This window comes from Podarcis gaigeae (genome assembly GCF_964106915.1).
Source record: "Podarcis gaigeae genome assembly, chromosome: 3".
Lineage (NCBI taxonomy): Eukaryota > Metazoa > Chordata > Lepidosauria > Squamata > Lacertidae > Podarcis > Podarcis gaigeae.
This window is the reverse complement of record NC_139680.1, coordinates 87,776,308-87,792,776: the sequence shown is the minus strand read 5'-3', so window position 1 is coordinate 87,792,776 and position 16,469 is coordinate 87,776,308. Positions and strand designations below refer to the sequence as shown.

General features: G+C 43.3%; 1 protein-coding gene across 6 annotated transcripts in view; it reads left to right on the top strand.

The window, feature by feature from the left end:
* Positions 1-16,469, top strand: part of LOC310841509 (uncharacterized protein) — a 59,791-nt gene that overhangs the window by 26,678 nt on the left and 16,644 nt on the right. For all 6 annotated transcript variants that reach the window (XM_083732744.1, XM_083732745.1, XM_083732742.1 and 3 more), the window contains one exon: positions 10,773-10,826. In XM_083732744.1, the coding sequence (XP_083588870.1) occupies positions 10,773-10,826 (54 nt within the window). The remainder of the gene's footprint in view (positions 1-10,772; positions 10,827-16,469) is intronic.

Below are 16,469 nucleotides of genomic sequence, written 5' to 3'. Positions count from 1 at the left end.
TGGGGCTGGCTGTCCATGAGATGTGTGTTTTGCTGTTGTGAATTCCATAGTTTGAAGAAAAGATGTACATTTGTAAAAAATAAAATAAAATAAATTCTGACTGCCACTAATGCAAACCCACAAAAAGTGCCCTCTCTGCATGGCATAGTGGCCAGAGTGCTGGACTAAAGAGTTGAGAGACCAAGGTTCAAATACCACTCAGCCATGCAGTTCTTTTGGTGGCCGTGGGTCATTTGCTGTCTCCAACTTGCCCCACAAGGTTGCTGGGGGAGGTGTGGTGCTCTGTTTACACCACCTTGATCAACTTGAAGGAAAGGTGGGATGGAAATGTAGGTTAAAAAAAAAAGATCAGAGGGAGGAGCTCTCCTGCCACACCTTAACAGGTTGTGCAACTTATGCCTGTCATAAATTGTAACTGGGAGCAAAAGGATCTGACAGTGGGGAGCTGTTCTTCTGTGTTTAGGATTGGCTATGGGGAGGGAGGGAGAAACTCAGAAAAGAATTCTCCTCTTTGAGTCAATTGCTTGCAGGCAAATAATATGTATTTGGCCCTCTCTCTTTGAGCATGCGTGTGCATATATGCGTGTGCATATATGCATGCACACAAATATTTGCACACACCCTCCCTGGCCTGCTCCAGTTTGCCACGTGGTGAAATGGTAGGTGGGAGGCCATCAAACAGAAGCCTCTGGCCTCACAATAGCCACTTTGTCTGGTGGCCTGACCTCATTTGCCCACCACACTGCAGCTGCTCCCATCCCTAGCCAGGCATTAACCCCCAGCATGCTGTGTGCCAGACACAACATTTAACAGGGACGGAGAGAGCGGTGGGCAGGAGCTATTTCCTATTGTTCTTCACTGGCTCTCCTTTCGTGGGTTGGGTGTGTTACTGCTTAGCTCTGTGTTCTGTTCCTAACAACTGTCACCGGCAGGGGTGTTGGGTAAGACTAAGTTGAGAGCTCCTGGAAACACAGAAAAGTCTTGCTTAGTTCGCGAGTCCCGCCTCCTCCCTCTCTCCTCTTGGCAGATCTGCTTATAGCTGTGAGAGAACGTTCTCAATTCTTCTGAGAAAAGTGTGTCATGGGGAGGACTTCTGATGCACAAGTACAGCAGACGTTGACTTGTGTTCCCTCTGTAGGCTTCTTGCCCCTATGTTGGTGCCACACTGCGTTTTCCCCATCCTTTGTGAGTGATGTGCTCTGAAACAGTGTGTGAATAACATGGGGGGCAGATTCGAACCCCTGTCTCTCTGGCAGGCTGTACTACTGGGACTAGAGGACTGGGGTGTCCCAGCATTGTATGTAGTGCTGGGGAGACGCCCCCATCAGTGAAGTTCACTGTTTCCCTCCATGGGTGGTGGCAATCCCTGATTGCTCACCTTTTTATACTTTTTTTTTGCCTTTTTTGCTTTATGTTTCCCTCCATTGGATTCTGCAGCCATTCTGCCTGTGCAGCAGCAGCAGCAGCAGCATATCTTCAGAGTGTAAAACTTGTTCCAATGAGGTTGGGATCAGGGTTTCCTGCACAAAAGGCAGTGACTCCCGCAGGTTGGTTTTACCGAAAAACTTTGCTTTAACAAATTGGTAAGGTTCTAAAACAGTGAACAGGCAGTCAGGCTGTTTCCACCTCGCATGGCAAAATTTCCCTTGCTTGGTTTCCATGTTCTATGCCCTGTGCAGCTGCTGTAGCAGCAGGTGTGAAGATAACCAGGCAGCAGATTCCTCATGTGAACAGAAAAAGCCTGTGGGAGCAATTTAAAAGTGTGCTAGCGTAAAATCAGTGCTGTGTGCCTTTTTATTTTAGAAGCAGGAGATGGGCTTAGGCTTGACATACTGAGCTTGCAGAACAGAACTGCAGGTTCCTGTCCTTTTTCACTTTTTGGTCTGTAACAGGGCTTCAGTTCTTTCTAGCAGCAATTACTACTGTAATTCTGAGATGTGGCTTTCCCCATTATAGCATTTCTTTATTAGATTTTTTTTTTTTTTTTGCCTGCCGCATTTCTGTACCTGTTAAAAAGCAGGAAAGCCATGACGCAAAAAAGTTGGTAACTCTAATAGAATGCTGCCTCTCCTAAGCTCTCTTTAGGTGTTCATTGCAACTCTGGGAACAGGGCAGTGCTGCTGTAGGAAGGTCTGAAGGGGGGTTGAAAGTGTGTTTGGTTCAGTCTGGGAAGTCTGTGGGTAGAGTTGGTGTGCATGGAGAATTCTGTCAATTTCTCTTTCAATCTTAAATTCAGCTTGCCACACTTCTGTTTCATTTTTTAAAAAATCCTCACAAAAATGTCTGGTGTGCATTTCTGCCAGTATATATTTTTCTATGCTGTTTTGTCTAATAAAATGCATATTTGTTATCTTCACCAATACATGCATTTTTCACATGTTGACACTAACGTACACATTTGGTTCAGGAGCTTACTTTGCAATAGTTGGCGAAGTGTAAATTTCAGAAACAGCCTGAGTTTTGGTTTTGGCGTTGTTTTGGGAAGTGCAAATGAGTTTGGTTCACATTTTAAAATGACCCTAATTTCTCCCCTTTCTCTGGGAACAGCTGGAGCTTCTGCCCACAGGGACATCGGCAGCCGGGGTGCTGAGCTCCCCACACCTTCTGCTCATTACTGGAACTCGCAGTTCAGGCATAACGCCTGTCTGTGTACTTCTCACTGAGAATTCATGGTAGGATCAAAACTGTATTAGACTTGCCAGCTCAGCGACTCAGGTTGAAGAATGCAGGTCCTACCCACATCTGCAGCGAATAATAATAAATAATAGTAACTTATTATTTGTACCCTGCCCATCTGCGTGGCTTGCTCCAGTCACTCTGCGGGGCTTCCAGCATATTTTAAAACATAATAAAACATTAAACCTTAAATCTGCCTTCTAAAAGTTATATAGTACCACAGTTTGTGAGATTCATATTGTTTGAGCTATGCCATTTGTGTGCATGCACATAAACTAATGCTGTGCTGCTTCCCTGAGAAGTGGAGAAAGCAGCTGAAGAAAGTTCTGGAAAGGCAAGAGAGAACAAGCTGCAGCAGCCCTTCAGAGTTGCATGGCAAGCTGTGTGTGCTTCTCACTGCTAATCTGTATAAGACAATACTCTGTCTGGGGGTTGAAATGGCTCAGGGGAAGGGATGCAAATCTATGTCAATGTAGTTGAATGTAGTTTGTAAAGGGCCACACTTAGTGCATCTTGGCCCAAGAGGATTTCCCTGGGGACCATTTTTGCCAGCAAAAACTTGTGTCTGCTGGTTTTGAGGTGCAAAACTACTCTTGTGCCTCCCTTCCCATATTTGCTCCAATCTGACTTGCAGGCTCCTCACACAGCATTCTGCCCAACTTTTGGAGACACAAAACCAGGATGTGCGTCTTCCAGGATGCACTTCTGGGTGAGTGTCATGACCTATGCCTCCCTCTGGCCCAGAAAAAAATGTTTTTTTCAGGGCAAGAGCACAGCAACCAAAATGGCCGCCACAATCTTGCCCGGAAAAATGGGACACCCCTTTTTCCCTGGGGCTCTTGGCAGGTTTGTAATGCACTAAAAATGAATGGGGTCAACACCTAATGATTTAAGTTATCTCCAGTCCAAGTAGAGATGGGAAGTGAACACAATTTCAGACAAGAGCCTGCTTTGGTAACAGAAAGATTTATGATGCAGCTTTGGAAAAGCCTCGATTTGGTTAAGCATTAAGACCTGTAGAACCTATGCATGTTTACTTGGAAGGTAAGTTGGCTGTGTTTCGAAGGGTTTTATTGCCAGATTAAGTGTTCTTAGGGTTGCTCCCCTAAAATTATTTGTGGCTGAAGCCAGTGGGCTTCTGGAATTTCTCGCACTTGGAAACTTGGTTGCGGCCTGACTTGCGTGTGGAGAAATAGCAGTGGGGATCCTGTCAAACCATCAATGACATGCCCTTGTGGCAGCGCCAGGAGCAGAACGTCGAAAACTCAGTTCCAACACCTGGTTTAAAATAGAAACTGTTAACAGCACAACGAGGATGGATGAGGGAAACCCCTGGCTTTGTTTTCAGCCTGACTGGGCTATTGTTTTCAGAATTTGCTGGAGGAAACCAGTGTGGTGAAATGGTTTGGGGGGAAACTGAACTGAGGAGCTTTTCTTCAACTTTCCAACTTATCGGATAGCTAATAGCTGGGACGTGATGGTCTGCTTCCACTGTTGAAGGCAACATGCCTTGAAATACTACTTTCTGTGAATCACAGGTCGGAAGAGTGCAGTTGTGCTTGGGTTTTGCTCACAGGCTTCACATGGGCATTTGGTTGGTGACAATGAGAACAGGATGCTGGGACTTAGGACCACTTAAAGGGCACCATATATGTAATGCACCATGATGACACCACTTTAAATTCCCCCAAGGAATTCTGGGGGCTGTGGTTTGTGAAGGTGCTGAGGGCTGTTAGGAGAGCCCAGTTACCTTCCCAGAACTGCAGTTCCCAGAAGAGGGATTGATTGTTAAACTACAATCTGAGAATTGTAGCTCTGGGTGGGGAATAGGGGTCTCCTGACAACTCTCAGCGCCCTTAAAAAACCACAGCTCCCATAATACCTTGGGGGAAGCCAGGACTGTTTAAAGTGGTACCATAGTGATTTAAACATCTGGTGAGAATGTGGCCTAGATGGGCATTTGTTCTGATCGAGCAGGGCTCTTTTTACATTCTGGAACACCAGAAGCACAACTGGTGGGACCCAGCAGCCTGTTTATGAGACTTGGAGAAGGAAGGCATGCAAGACACATGAGAAGGACAGCTCTTCCCTGACATGAGCAACTGATCAGAACTTTCTGCTGCCACCTTCAACTTTTGTGATGTAGGTCTGGGGGCAAATGCAAATCATGGGTAGAAGGCATACCGGTAATCCTAAAGAACATGACATTTTCCTCACTAGGACACCAAATTTGCTTTCAGTTCACAATTTGGTTGTTTCTTTGCCCAGTGAGTAATAGTGTGTGGTAATACAATTGTTGCTCTACATCATGCTCCAGTATCTTTTGGCAATGCAGCTAACAGATGGGGTTTGAAATTCTGGTTTGCGGTGTTTAAATATTTGACTTTTGAATGATGAAAATTGTAAAATACAAATAGGTGTTGGACTTCAGGAAAGTTTTGAACTTAATGGGGTTGTAACTTCTTCACGTGACATTGAATGGGAAGCGTGTTAAGGGCTGCATTCGAAGCCGGATTATAGCATATGCCTTCCATAAGGAATGCATTAGAACATTGCAGGAAGAGAAGTTTCAGAAAACAGTGAAGTCTCTGTTCTAAATCAATTTGTAACATCCTTTTTCTCAGGTCTTTATAGAAAACATCTGCAACACGCTAATTATGAATTAAATTAGGGCAGAATTTGGATTTACATGTATGCACCAAGTATATTGGGAAAAGGGTGAGAGACTGGATCAGATAATGGACTTTTCATTTTTTAAAAGTCAGAACGATATGTTGTTGGTTAGAGGTGAGTGTAATACGGTCTGTTCAGTACCAAATGAAATAAATTCAGAGTTTCAGAAGTATTACTCCAAATTACATACGAAGGATAATGATCCTACATGGTGTGTGACTGTGAAAGCATTTTTTTTCCAGTTGGTTCTCCTACATCTTAAATACACAGCAAAAGGAAATTATTGCAAAAACATTACAGATGGAAGAAATTAAGAATGCCATTTATATAATGAAGATTGGGAAAGTGCAGGGGCCAAATGTCAGGTTCAAAGTATGATGCATATATTTCTGTTTCTCCTAAATCTTGTAAAGATCATACTCTCTGGGTAAATTATAAGCCAGTTAATTAATGTAGATGCTAAGATGCAAACAGTGAATTTGGCAAATGGAGTTGAAGCAGTGATAACAGCAGGATGTTAGGCGGTGTATGTTAGAATCCACATACATGTCCATCGTGCAAATAAATCCAACCTACACCCTGAGAGGAATGGAAACAAGTCGGAACTTGTGCCCATTTAAAATAAATGCACCCCAATTCACCTTCATAGCTGGTAAAGAACACATCACACCAGAAAGTAGGAAAGACTGGTTTATTGCTCAGATGAGAAAAAGAGAGCATATGTGCTAATTTGGACAGCAAGTTGATTTGCATTGAGTAGAAAGCAATATGCCTAAAACCTGCCCAGATCTGAGGGACTTTGAGATACCGCAATCCTAGGCAGTGTGCATCATGCTGTTGCACACAAAAATTTGTGGATAAGAACATAAGAAGAGCTCTGCTTGATCAGACCAAAAGCCCAGCATCCTGTTCTCGCAGTGGCCAACCAGATGACTGTGGGAAGCCCCCAAACAGGACCTGAGCGCAATCTCCACTTGTGAGTCTCGGCCACTGGCTCCAGCCGTGGACGCAGAACATAGCCATTGTGGCTAATGGCTATAGATAGCCTTGAATTTGTCACCTTCTCATTTAATGACATTCATGTCGGTGGATTAGCTTCATTGGATGACCCTGAGTTCCGAACGTCTCCCTGCCCGCTCTATCATGTTCCCACTTACTTGTCTGTTTTTGTCTGTTTTCTAAACTGAAAAGCTGCAAGAGTTGTTTATTGGCTCTTTCCCCTCACCTCTGTTGAAAAACACAAACACAGTGTCTCCCTTAGACACTGACCCAAAGGCCAGATGCTGGGGGGAGAGGCTGCTGCTTGATGAGCTCCATTCAAGAGCGAGTAAAGGGATCCCAGCAGCTGTTTCCTCTCTCTCTCTCTCTCTCTCTCTCTCTCTCTCTCTCTCTCTCTCTTTCTCTCTCTCTCTCTCTTTTTTTTAAAAAAATGCAGCCTTTTGTCTTTCTTTCAGAGTCCCACGCTTGAAACTGCCATGCAGGTGTTTCTCTCTCCCCATTGCCTGGGCCTCTGGTGTCCACCTGGAGTTTAAGATGCCAAGCAGGAGTGAGAGCTGGGCCTTGCCCCTGAGTGACAAAATAAATGCCTTCTCATCTGGGGAATTTCAAAACAAGCCCGTGGTTTTGTGGCAAGGAGAAAAAAATATTGTAAACCTGATGACCTTTTCTCCCGATGATAGTATTAGTACTGGCATTTTTGTAAGGGGAAATCTGCTTCCGACTCTTCAAAATCTCACCAAATTAATACTGAGGGAGGTTTTTTAAAATTTACATTGAACAGCTGTAGACAGTACATGCCAACGTCAAGTTTCTTCGATTCTGTGTAATCACCTGCCTTTCCACTATATGTGTGTGTGTGTCCACTATGTAGACATATAGATATAAACACACACACAACAATTTTTAATGTGCTGTAAGCCACCCAGAGTGGCTGGGGAAACCCAGCCAGATGGGCAGGGTATAAATAATAAAATTATTATTATTATTATTATTATTATTATTATTATTATTATTCATTTATTACACTAGGGCCTCTGCCCCTTCTCTCTGTGCCCACAAACCCCTCCTTTCGCTGAGCTTGCCCAGTAAATACCAGCTTGATGATACTTTTCACAGCAGCGCTGGAACAAAGCCCGAGTTTGTTTTATACAGGCATTTCCAGGAAAATTATGTTCAGAGTTGGCTGGTTGCAGGCATGGGTTGGGACAGCACTCCAACCGCTTGGCGTATTTTCCCTGGGAACCCCTTCTAGTGCTGGAAGCTCTGGGGACGAATTTAACCCACAGGCTTGGAACTCAAGTTGGGGTGAGGGGGAAGAAGCCACTGTGTTCTTGCTCCAGTGCCTTTCACATAAGTTTAATTTGCAAAAATCAGTAGGTGAAACACTGCACGGTATGGTAAGAGGGATTATCATGTGCCGCTTGTACATACACATCAAGCTGAAGAGCCAGGGATGTATTAAACTGGCAGTCCTACTTGGGTCCAGGAGCAAGCTATGTTTTGGTGAGTTTGTGGAAAGAGGCTCCATTGGGTGATCAGGAAGTGGAGCTAACTGGTAGAGCACATGTTTTGTGCTAGTAGTAAGTGGTTTACTGGAAACTGCCTCGTGAGCCATAATCTGTTATCTACCCTTCCCTGCCTTTTAGAACACTGCTAAGGTAATAACTTGATATAAGTTTGAGAACTGATGGGCAAAGTTCCAAATGCTCGTTAATTTGGTTCACACTGATAATTGGTTTTGCAATGCAATATGGGATTCATACTGGGTGGTTCGCATTTCTGGCTGTCAGTGTTGTTGTTTTGGTTCGAGAAATCTTGCTTGATCAGACTTCTAATTAAAGAGACTTCTGAACGCTGAATTGCTTAAGTTTGAAGTAGAGCCTTTTGACAACTTGATGGTTTCTGGCTGTGGAGTTTTCTCTTGTGCTCAGCTCGCTTTGATCCTAATTGGGTAGGGATGTTTTGGGCGTGCCGCTTCTGAAGGATCTCATTTGTACTGGAGTGTTTTGCTGAACAGTACTAAACTGTTCTGTTTCATGCTGAAATGTTATGATGTCACTTTTGGAATAGGGCTGCCATTTTGTAATGGGCTCAGAATAAAACTGAAAAGGATATATATTCATTGTTTCTGTAATGCTACACTGAGCAGAGGCAACATGTGGGTAAAATACAGATGTAGGTTAACCTCTTAATAGCAGAGTTTGCGGTTTTGCTGGTCCCTTCTTGTATCTCTCGAGTTTCTTTTCTCTTTCTCATTATGGGATCAACATAACCACAAGCTCTGTATTTTACTCACACATTGCAGCATTGCAGAATCGGTGTCCATCGTTTTAAACACATCTCAGTTTCACTTGCAGCCCATTATGCTGTTCCAAAAGTTACATTAGAATACTTCACAATAGTGGAACTTGCAGTTCTCTTGGTCCCAAAGAATGAAAAAGACAAGATCACACTGCATTCAGGGTTCCACAGATCAAACAGACAAGTCCCCTGCTCTAGGGAAGGAACAATCTGTGCCTCGAGTATCCATGGTGCTTGTTCAGCCCTTGTTGTTTAGTCGTTTAGTCGTGTCCGACTCTTCGCGACCCCATGGACCAGAGCATGCCAGGCACTCCTATCTTCCACTGCCTCCCGCAGTTTGGTCAGACTCATGTTTGTGGCTTCGAGAACACTGTCCAACCATCTCGTCCTCGGTCGTCCCCTTCTCCTTGTGCCCTCCATCTTTCCCAACATCATGGTCGTTTCCAGGGAGTCTTCTCTTCTCATGAGGTGGCCAAAGTATTGGAGCCTCAGCTTCATGATCTGTCCTTCCAGTGACCACTCAGGGCTGATTTCCTTAAGAATGGATGTGTTTGATCTTCTTGCAGTCCATGGGACTCTCAAGAGTTTCCTCCAGCACCATAATTCAAAAGCATCAATTCTTCGGTGATCAGCCTTCTTTATGGTCCAGCTCTCACTTCCATACATCACTACTGGGAAAACCATGGCTTTAACTATACGGACCTTTGTTGGCAAGGTGATGTCTCTGTTCAGCCCTTAGGTTAAAAAAATAAAAATATTAAAACAAATGTGTTAAGAGTTTCATTATCACAATGCTAAAATTAAGACTCAATGACGGTAGTGTTGAAAAGGCATTTTAAATAGGTTTTAAGTGAATATATTAATGTGAAACCCCAGTAAAGTGTTTCCACAAATTCCTACACAGCTTTTTATTATTGCTGATTCAGTTTTACAGCATATCTAAGCCATAGATCTACAAAGGTTTGATAGTTCATCCTTTTCCCCCTGAGAACCAAACCATTTGGGATCATTTATGAGTATATTAGGATATCAAAATAGAAAAATAACTCTGAAAAGGGATAGGAACATCAGCATTTGCCCAAGTAAAATTCTCAGGGATTCTTTGGGAGAAACCAATACAGTTACCTATATGTCAGTTTTTAATACACTTCTAAAAAGTGTCGTGCCTCTGGGTGGTGGGCATTGAAGGTACAGATCAGGTGCTTTCCAGGCCCTGTGCATCACTCTTATGGTAGAAGCTGCGTTTGTGAGCCTAGTACATGTCATGCAGTTTCTGTAACAACATGGCGCCCTCAAAGTGTTGATGGACTACAACTTCATTGGCCTCGACCAGCATGGCTGATGGTCAGGGATAATGTGAGTTGTAATCAAGCAATTTCTGGAGAGTGCCATATTGACCCCTGCTTTATACACAGAGATTGCATATTTTTAGGGATTGTTTTATTTTTGACTCTTTGAAGAACCCATCTTTATTCCAATCCACCTCCAGATTATGAAAATGGAAAGTGTACCTTAATCTCTTGTAAAGACACCACTGTTGGCTGGTAATGAAGGCACCTGTCTCTGGTGGCCTGCTGTTCCATAACTCTGTTATGAGGTTTCTCAGAAACTCTCAAGTAAGGTTCTTAACCTTTTTGCCTCTTAAAGTTAATGGCCAGGAGAAATTCAGCAAATCCATTCTCCCCCCAACCCACCCCCATCAGATTTAGCAGTGATGCAAGTTTGTCCTGTGGAATAACTGCCTGCCATATAGTTGCTCTGAAAACAAGAACTTCCTTTAAGAGCAAAGTATTTAAGGGCTAAACTGAATGTGTAGTTTGCTATTGCAAAACTCATTAAAAAACAGAATAAGATAGACAGTGTGCCCCCACCAAGCCCCATAAGAAAGAGGGGGAGGGTTTTTTTAAAAGCCTTTGTTCTGATTGGATGCCACCACCTATTAATAGAAAGAAAACCCCAATTGGTACCATGGGTCTCAGTAGTGGTTCTTAAATGTTTGTTTGAACTTCCAACTCACTTCTAGCACTCCAGCATTATTTAACACCCAAATTAATTGTGCAGCTACACTGCTTATATCTTCCATATCTGCTTTCTCTAACCCTATGATTCTGCTTCTTTTTCAGAAGATGTTGTTTAAGAAGAATTGTGGCACAAAGACAAGAATCATCAAAATTCGGGTAAGTGGCTATTGCTTGATAGTTCTCATTTTTGTCTTCTTCCTCCTGGGGTTGGGCAATGAAGTTTCCTTGCTTGTGGGATGGTAATATAGTAACGAACCTTCGTCTTGCATTCATCCTGATTTCCTTGCAGCATGCTTACATGTCTTTCACTTAACTCACACTTTTCATTATATTTGCATGTCACTTTCCAAACTGCAAAAAGTCTTGTGTATTTTAAAGTGGATTTGTTGTGCTCGGGTGATGGGGGCCATTCAATCCACTTCAGTTGCGCAAACCTAAAGTCCTGGCAGGCAGCTGAATCACTCCCACAAAACACTGGCAGGCTGGAGACATCCAAAATGTTGTGCTCTCCTCGGGTCCACTTTTGGAATAGCAGTAAACTTCACCTTCAGTCTGTTGCAGTTGCCTCAGAAGAACTTTCATGGTTTTTTCTCCAGAAAGGGGTTGTGTCTAGAGGCGAGGGTGAAGATCGGGTGAGGACTGCAGGCAGAGATGGAAACTAGACACTCCTGAACTTGAGCATCAGGGAGTTCAGCTGTATATTCTGAGCCATGTGCAGGAATCCTGAAGTTTCTGATGCATGAATCACCATTGCCAGCCTTTCCCTGTCCAACAGAATTATGTGTGAGATTGGGAGAAGGGACCTGAGTTAAGGGCCTTAATGTACCTCCATGGAAGAAAGGGCTTGCATGTACTTTCATATAATTTGGTTGCTTTCTTCTATCCACATCTATTAATCCTTTGGGGCCAACTACACCCAATGCACTGCATCTAGTAGTTATGAACCATGGAGGACCGCCAACAGAGACTTCCCCCAAGTCCTAAGTGATTAGGCTGGGATATTAGGGATTAGGCAGTCTTTAAAATATTCTGGACCCATGTTGTTAAAGTCCTTGTAAATACAAGAACCTTTTACAATTTACAATACAAGAACCTTCAAACTGGCCCGGTAGAGTATGGGCAGCCACTGCAAGCATTTGAGCCCCAGAGCAATGTGCTGGTGATAGGCTGGCCCTATCAACACTGTAACTGCAGTATTTTGCACCAAGTGGAGCTTCCAAATGAGGTGCAAAGGTAGCCCCACATAGATCACATTGCATTGTGGTCACAAGTGCATGAATCACCACCGACAGGCTATCCCTTCCAAGAATGGACATAGTTGGCACCCTAGCTCTAGCTGATAAAACACACTGCTAGCTATTGAGACTAGTGACAAAGAGGGAAATAATGACTATAATTTTAAATGGAAGCGCAACACCTCTCATTGCAGGTAGGAAGAAGACTGTAACAAGGTGATCTGTGTGCCTGCTCAGTTTGTTCTGCTGACGCCTGACTGGCAACTTCCATGGCCCCAGCTGTCCCTTATTGTGGCTTTTTGCCTTTAACCCATACTTGGCTTTGACAGCCCTTCAAATGGAAGAACATGTGGCCACTCTATTACTATTATTGCCAGTTGGGAATAACATCTGAATATCCTTAGATGGTGGTTTGCATTAATCACAGCATTAGTGCTAATCATTTCATCGTTGGGATGCATGCTTAATATGTAGATATGTGGTGTATACAATCAGTTACGCATTAGTTGTGCCCATTAGGAAGAACTGAAATAGATGATTATCACTTCATTCAGTAATAAGGATAATTGGTCGTTGGTAGAGTATCTGATTCACATGCAGAGAAGGCCTCACAGTCAATCCCTGACATCTCTAGGCCGGGCTAGGAATGTCCCCATTCTGAAACTTTGGAGAGCTGCTGACATCCAATGTGGACAATACTGAACTAAATGGACAAATCATCTGAACTGGTACCATGCAGCTTCCATTTCAGCCAAGCCACACTCACCTAGCTCAACTGAAATGGGGTTTACAGCCACTGCTGATCAGCTGATTGACAGTGCCTCCAAAGCTCTGTGCACTGATCAGCAGGTCTTAGGAAGCTCCATTTTTAGCACTCTGCTTGTGCTGATTGGCCTATTGTTGGTACTTCGTGGGCTGTGCTTTTACCTGCAGAGTCTGACATAGAACCAAGCAGGCAAAAGTGGGTCACCTGGTGCTATTCTGATGTCAGGTGATTGGTAGGTGGGAGACCTTGCCCACCTGACATACTTGGCCTTTGAGGGGTGGGGGAAACTGTCTGTCCCCCCACCTGAACCAGTTCCTCACCCCTGTGGTAGAAGGAGGGATCTAATTCCCAAAATGGAGAGGAGGGGGTGGCAAGTGCTGGGTGGACATGTGGATGCTAGGGTGAGTTAGAGAGGGAAGTTGGGAAGCTAATACACATTTCTTCAAGGCAGTGTGGATACCTGCGTGAGAGCAGGTAAGAAGGAAAGAAGAGAATAGCTGAGGAGCAGATAATTACTTAAAGTCTTTCACTGAAGCACAAAAGTGTCTTTTAAAAAAATAAGTACTAGATTGGGTTGGTCATGATGGCAAGAATACTTTCTGCAGCCCCTTCCACTTAACTAAAACAATAATTTGTTATAGAGGTAGCATTTTTGTGGCCAGCAATGCCACAGCAGAGCTGTGTTCTTGGAATGCTTCTTTCATCACATAATATCCTCCTATTGTGATAAGGGCGGGGAAGCGAGAGCTAAGATGTGAAAGTAATCTTCTCCCATGCACTTTCTCAAGAGGAAGAGCATGAATGTTTGAAATGTGCTGGGATCGATTTGGCAATAGATTATTTCCTGCACCTGGTGATTTTTGCTTCTTTTATCTTCTCAGTGTGTGGTACAGCCCTCCTTAAATTTTGTAAGCATTCTTCTTAGTAATTGACTCGCTTTTGAGAAAAGTTAACTTAAAATCCCATTTGCTACTTTGCAAAACATTCCCCTGATTTTGCTGAGTTCTCCAGGCAAAAGATTTCAGCTGGGTAATTTTTCATGGAGTTCTAGCCAGCATGTACCTCCTGTTTATTGTGGGGGGTGGCGGTGGGCATCCCTTTCACAAATGGCACCAGAAAATAATTTCTTAACTCTGCATATGGACTGAAGCACAGAAATAAGGAAGATGATTGATATGACCTAACTCTCCAAGACAAATAAACAGGAAGTTTGTGGCTCATTTATGTAAATCTCATCTCTAAACAGCTTGTGGGCATAATCTGAGAGATCACAAAGCTGTAAAGTAGCTGATAACCACTAAGCAAACTAAAACAGTATAACTTAGTACACGATCTTTGGCAGTTTCAAAGGATCCTCTGAGAGGAAGTGATTATTATTTCTTTAAGAAACTTTCCAGTGCAGAATTCTAAATGGCCAACAGTTTAACAACAAAATAGCATTTCGTCTTTTTTATCTCTTGTTTAAAAACAACAGAGGTCCTTTTTCCAGCCCCTTGTTGCAGACACCAAGAACTGCAAATTATAATGTTGATCCCACTTGATTTTTCCAAACTGAAGCATGTGTTTCATTGTTCTTTTTCCCCTGTAAGAAATAAAGTCCTTCCACACAGCAAAATATTACTCTGGTTTTGTGATCCCTTTGATCATACATATCTGATAGGTAAGCTTTTTTGCTACTTTACCAACTCTTTTGGTGTGGTGCTATATTCAAAGAAATCAATCATATGCTTTATGTTTTAGATGTTTCACATAACACTCTATTCAATACCTTTCTACCTCTTGACATTCTAACCAAATATATACAGGTCTCTTTCCACACCCTTTCCAAAAAATTAGTGAGACTTTTTCTGCATGCAAAAGGGTATAGTACCATCTATGTAACATTTTCATAGTATTATTTTATCCAGAATGTATGCCAGTACAAATTCATTGGCTTCACTACCCACATGTGGGAGAAAAAATAGTGTAGCAAGATGGGAGCTCTAGCCTTGTGCAGGAGGAAGGGAGAACAGGTGATGCCATTTTGAGTAATCCATAAAATTCCAGGTTTGAGCTGAAATAGCAAAGTTATTGGAAATGACCAAATGGATAAGGCAAGAGATGAGGAGGCTTGAAAGCAAGAATGAGAAGGATGCAAAATAGGAAGAGAAGTGCCATCTCCTTGATGGATTTCCTGAAAATAAACCTAATCTCTGGTGAGAGTTGATGTAGATTATTGTAACTCATTTCATCTTCTGTGGATCCTGTTTTGTAGACCTGCACTCACTTTCAAGCTCTTCATTCTCACAGAATAGCAATCTGTTTCCTGCGGTTCCATGGGTTGCCTTTGCAAATGATAGTTCTTCTGCACCAGTTCTAAGTTCTTTCTGTTCGGAATAGAGAGCAACTTTAACTAAGCATGGAATCCTTAGTCCTCCAAACAAGCCAACTGGCTAAGTTAGATACAAGTCAGAAACTTCATGTACAAGAGCTGAAATGCTCTTGCTAACAGAGCCATCAGTATCAGATAATGCTCCATGGAAGGGGGAAATATTTGGGTGTCCTTCTTTGCTCTTCCGAGTTTGAGGCTTATTTCTTCGTGGCTTATTTCTCCAGCAAGGTGGTAATTAGACTTTGATCATTTCATTACGTGGGCGGAGGGTGGGAGTTGAATCTTGCCTTTTATTTTAATTTTGGCATTATCTGTCAGCCCAGAGGTTTTTTGAAATTTGTCCCATTTGGGGCCTTGTTAACAATTAAATTAAATGTAGGAATAGAGTAAAAAAGTTAAGGTCATGCTGCTGTAGGAGTGGAAGCAGGAGATGTAGGTCAAATCAATGGCTCTCATTCATATATATGAATTTTGGGGGGGTCCCCCTCCCCAAAGACTGGGTTGCAGGGAGGTTACAGTTTTCCACACCATAGTCTGTCAACAGATCTCTTATATTTGCCTATCTTTCTGATGAGTGTGGGGACCTGGATCTCCTTTTCATTAATTCTTCTGCTGTACATTGTGCCCATGATTCTCATCTTTGGCCTCTGTCAGGGAAGTGATTTATCCAGAGGCAAGGGCCTAGTGTCGGCATGTGTAGTCCCTGTGCCAACAGCCTTGGTTAGAGAAAGATGATAAAGATGCACTTTGTTCTTTTCAGTTTTGATTCTTTCTACATGCATAATATTGCCTGTGTTGGGTTTGTTAGCTGTGAGCAACTGCAGTGCCTGGAGCCTAATGCAAATTGCAGGGTGTATACAGGGTGCTTGCATATATTCTCTCCCACCCACCCCCCTGCACATTTACTCCATAAGGCAGCCATTCATTCTGTGTATTGCAGATCCCGAGGCTAGCATCTGATTTGCATTAGACATAAAGGCTATAAAGTCTTACAAGCACATGTACCAGCAGTACCCGTTCAAAGCGACATGTGCCTGTGTTGGCAGAGTACTGGTGTTCCAAAGATGCCGTAGCTTAGTGGCAGAGGGCACATGCTGATGGTCTGTATTTCAGCTCTCCAGGATCTTTTCCAGCCTTAACTGGAGATTAAGGGAGACGAACTACTGATCAAGGTCATTCTGCTGACTGGCAGCAGATCTCCAGCATTTCAACAGAAGTATTTCCCAGCCCTGCTTGGAGGTTCCGGGGATGGAAATGGGGACGATTTGCATGTGTTCTGCCACCAAGCGACAACTCTTCCATTGCTGCCACTCCCTACAGATGGTTCAGAGCCAGATGGCTTGACTTGTTGTAAGGTAGCTTCCTATGTTCCCATGCTCTATATCCAAGGCAGCTCCATCTGGTACACCGGCTGAGACCCTACCTGC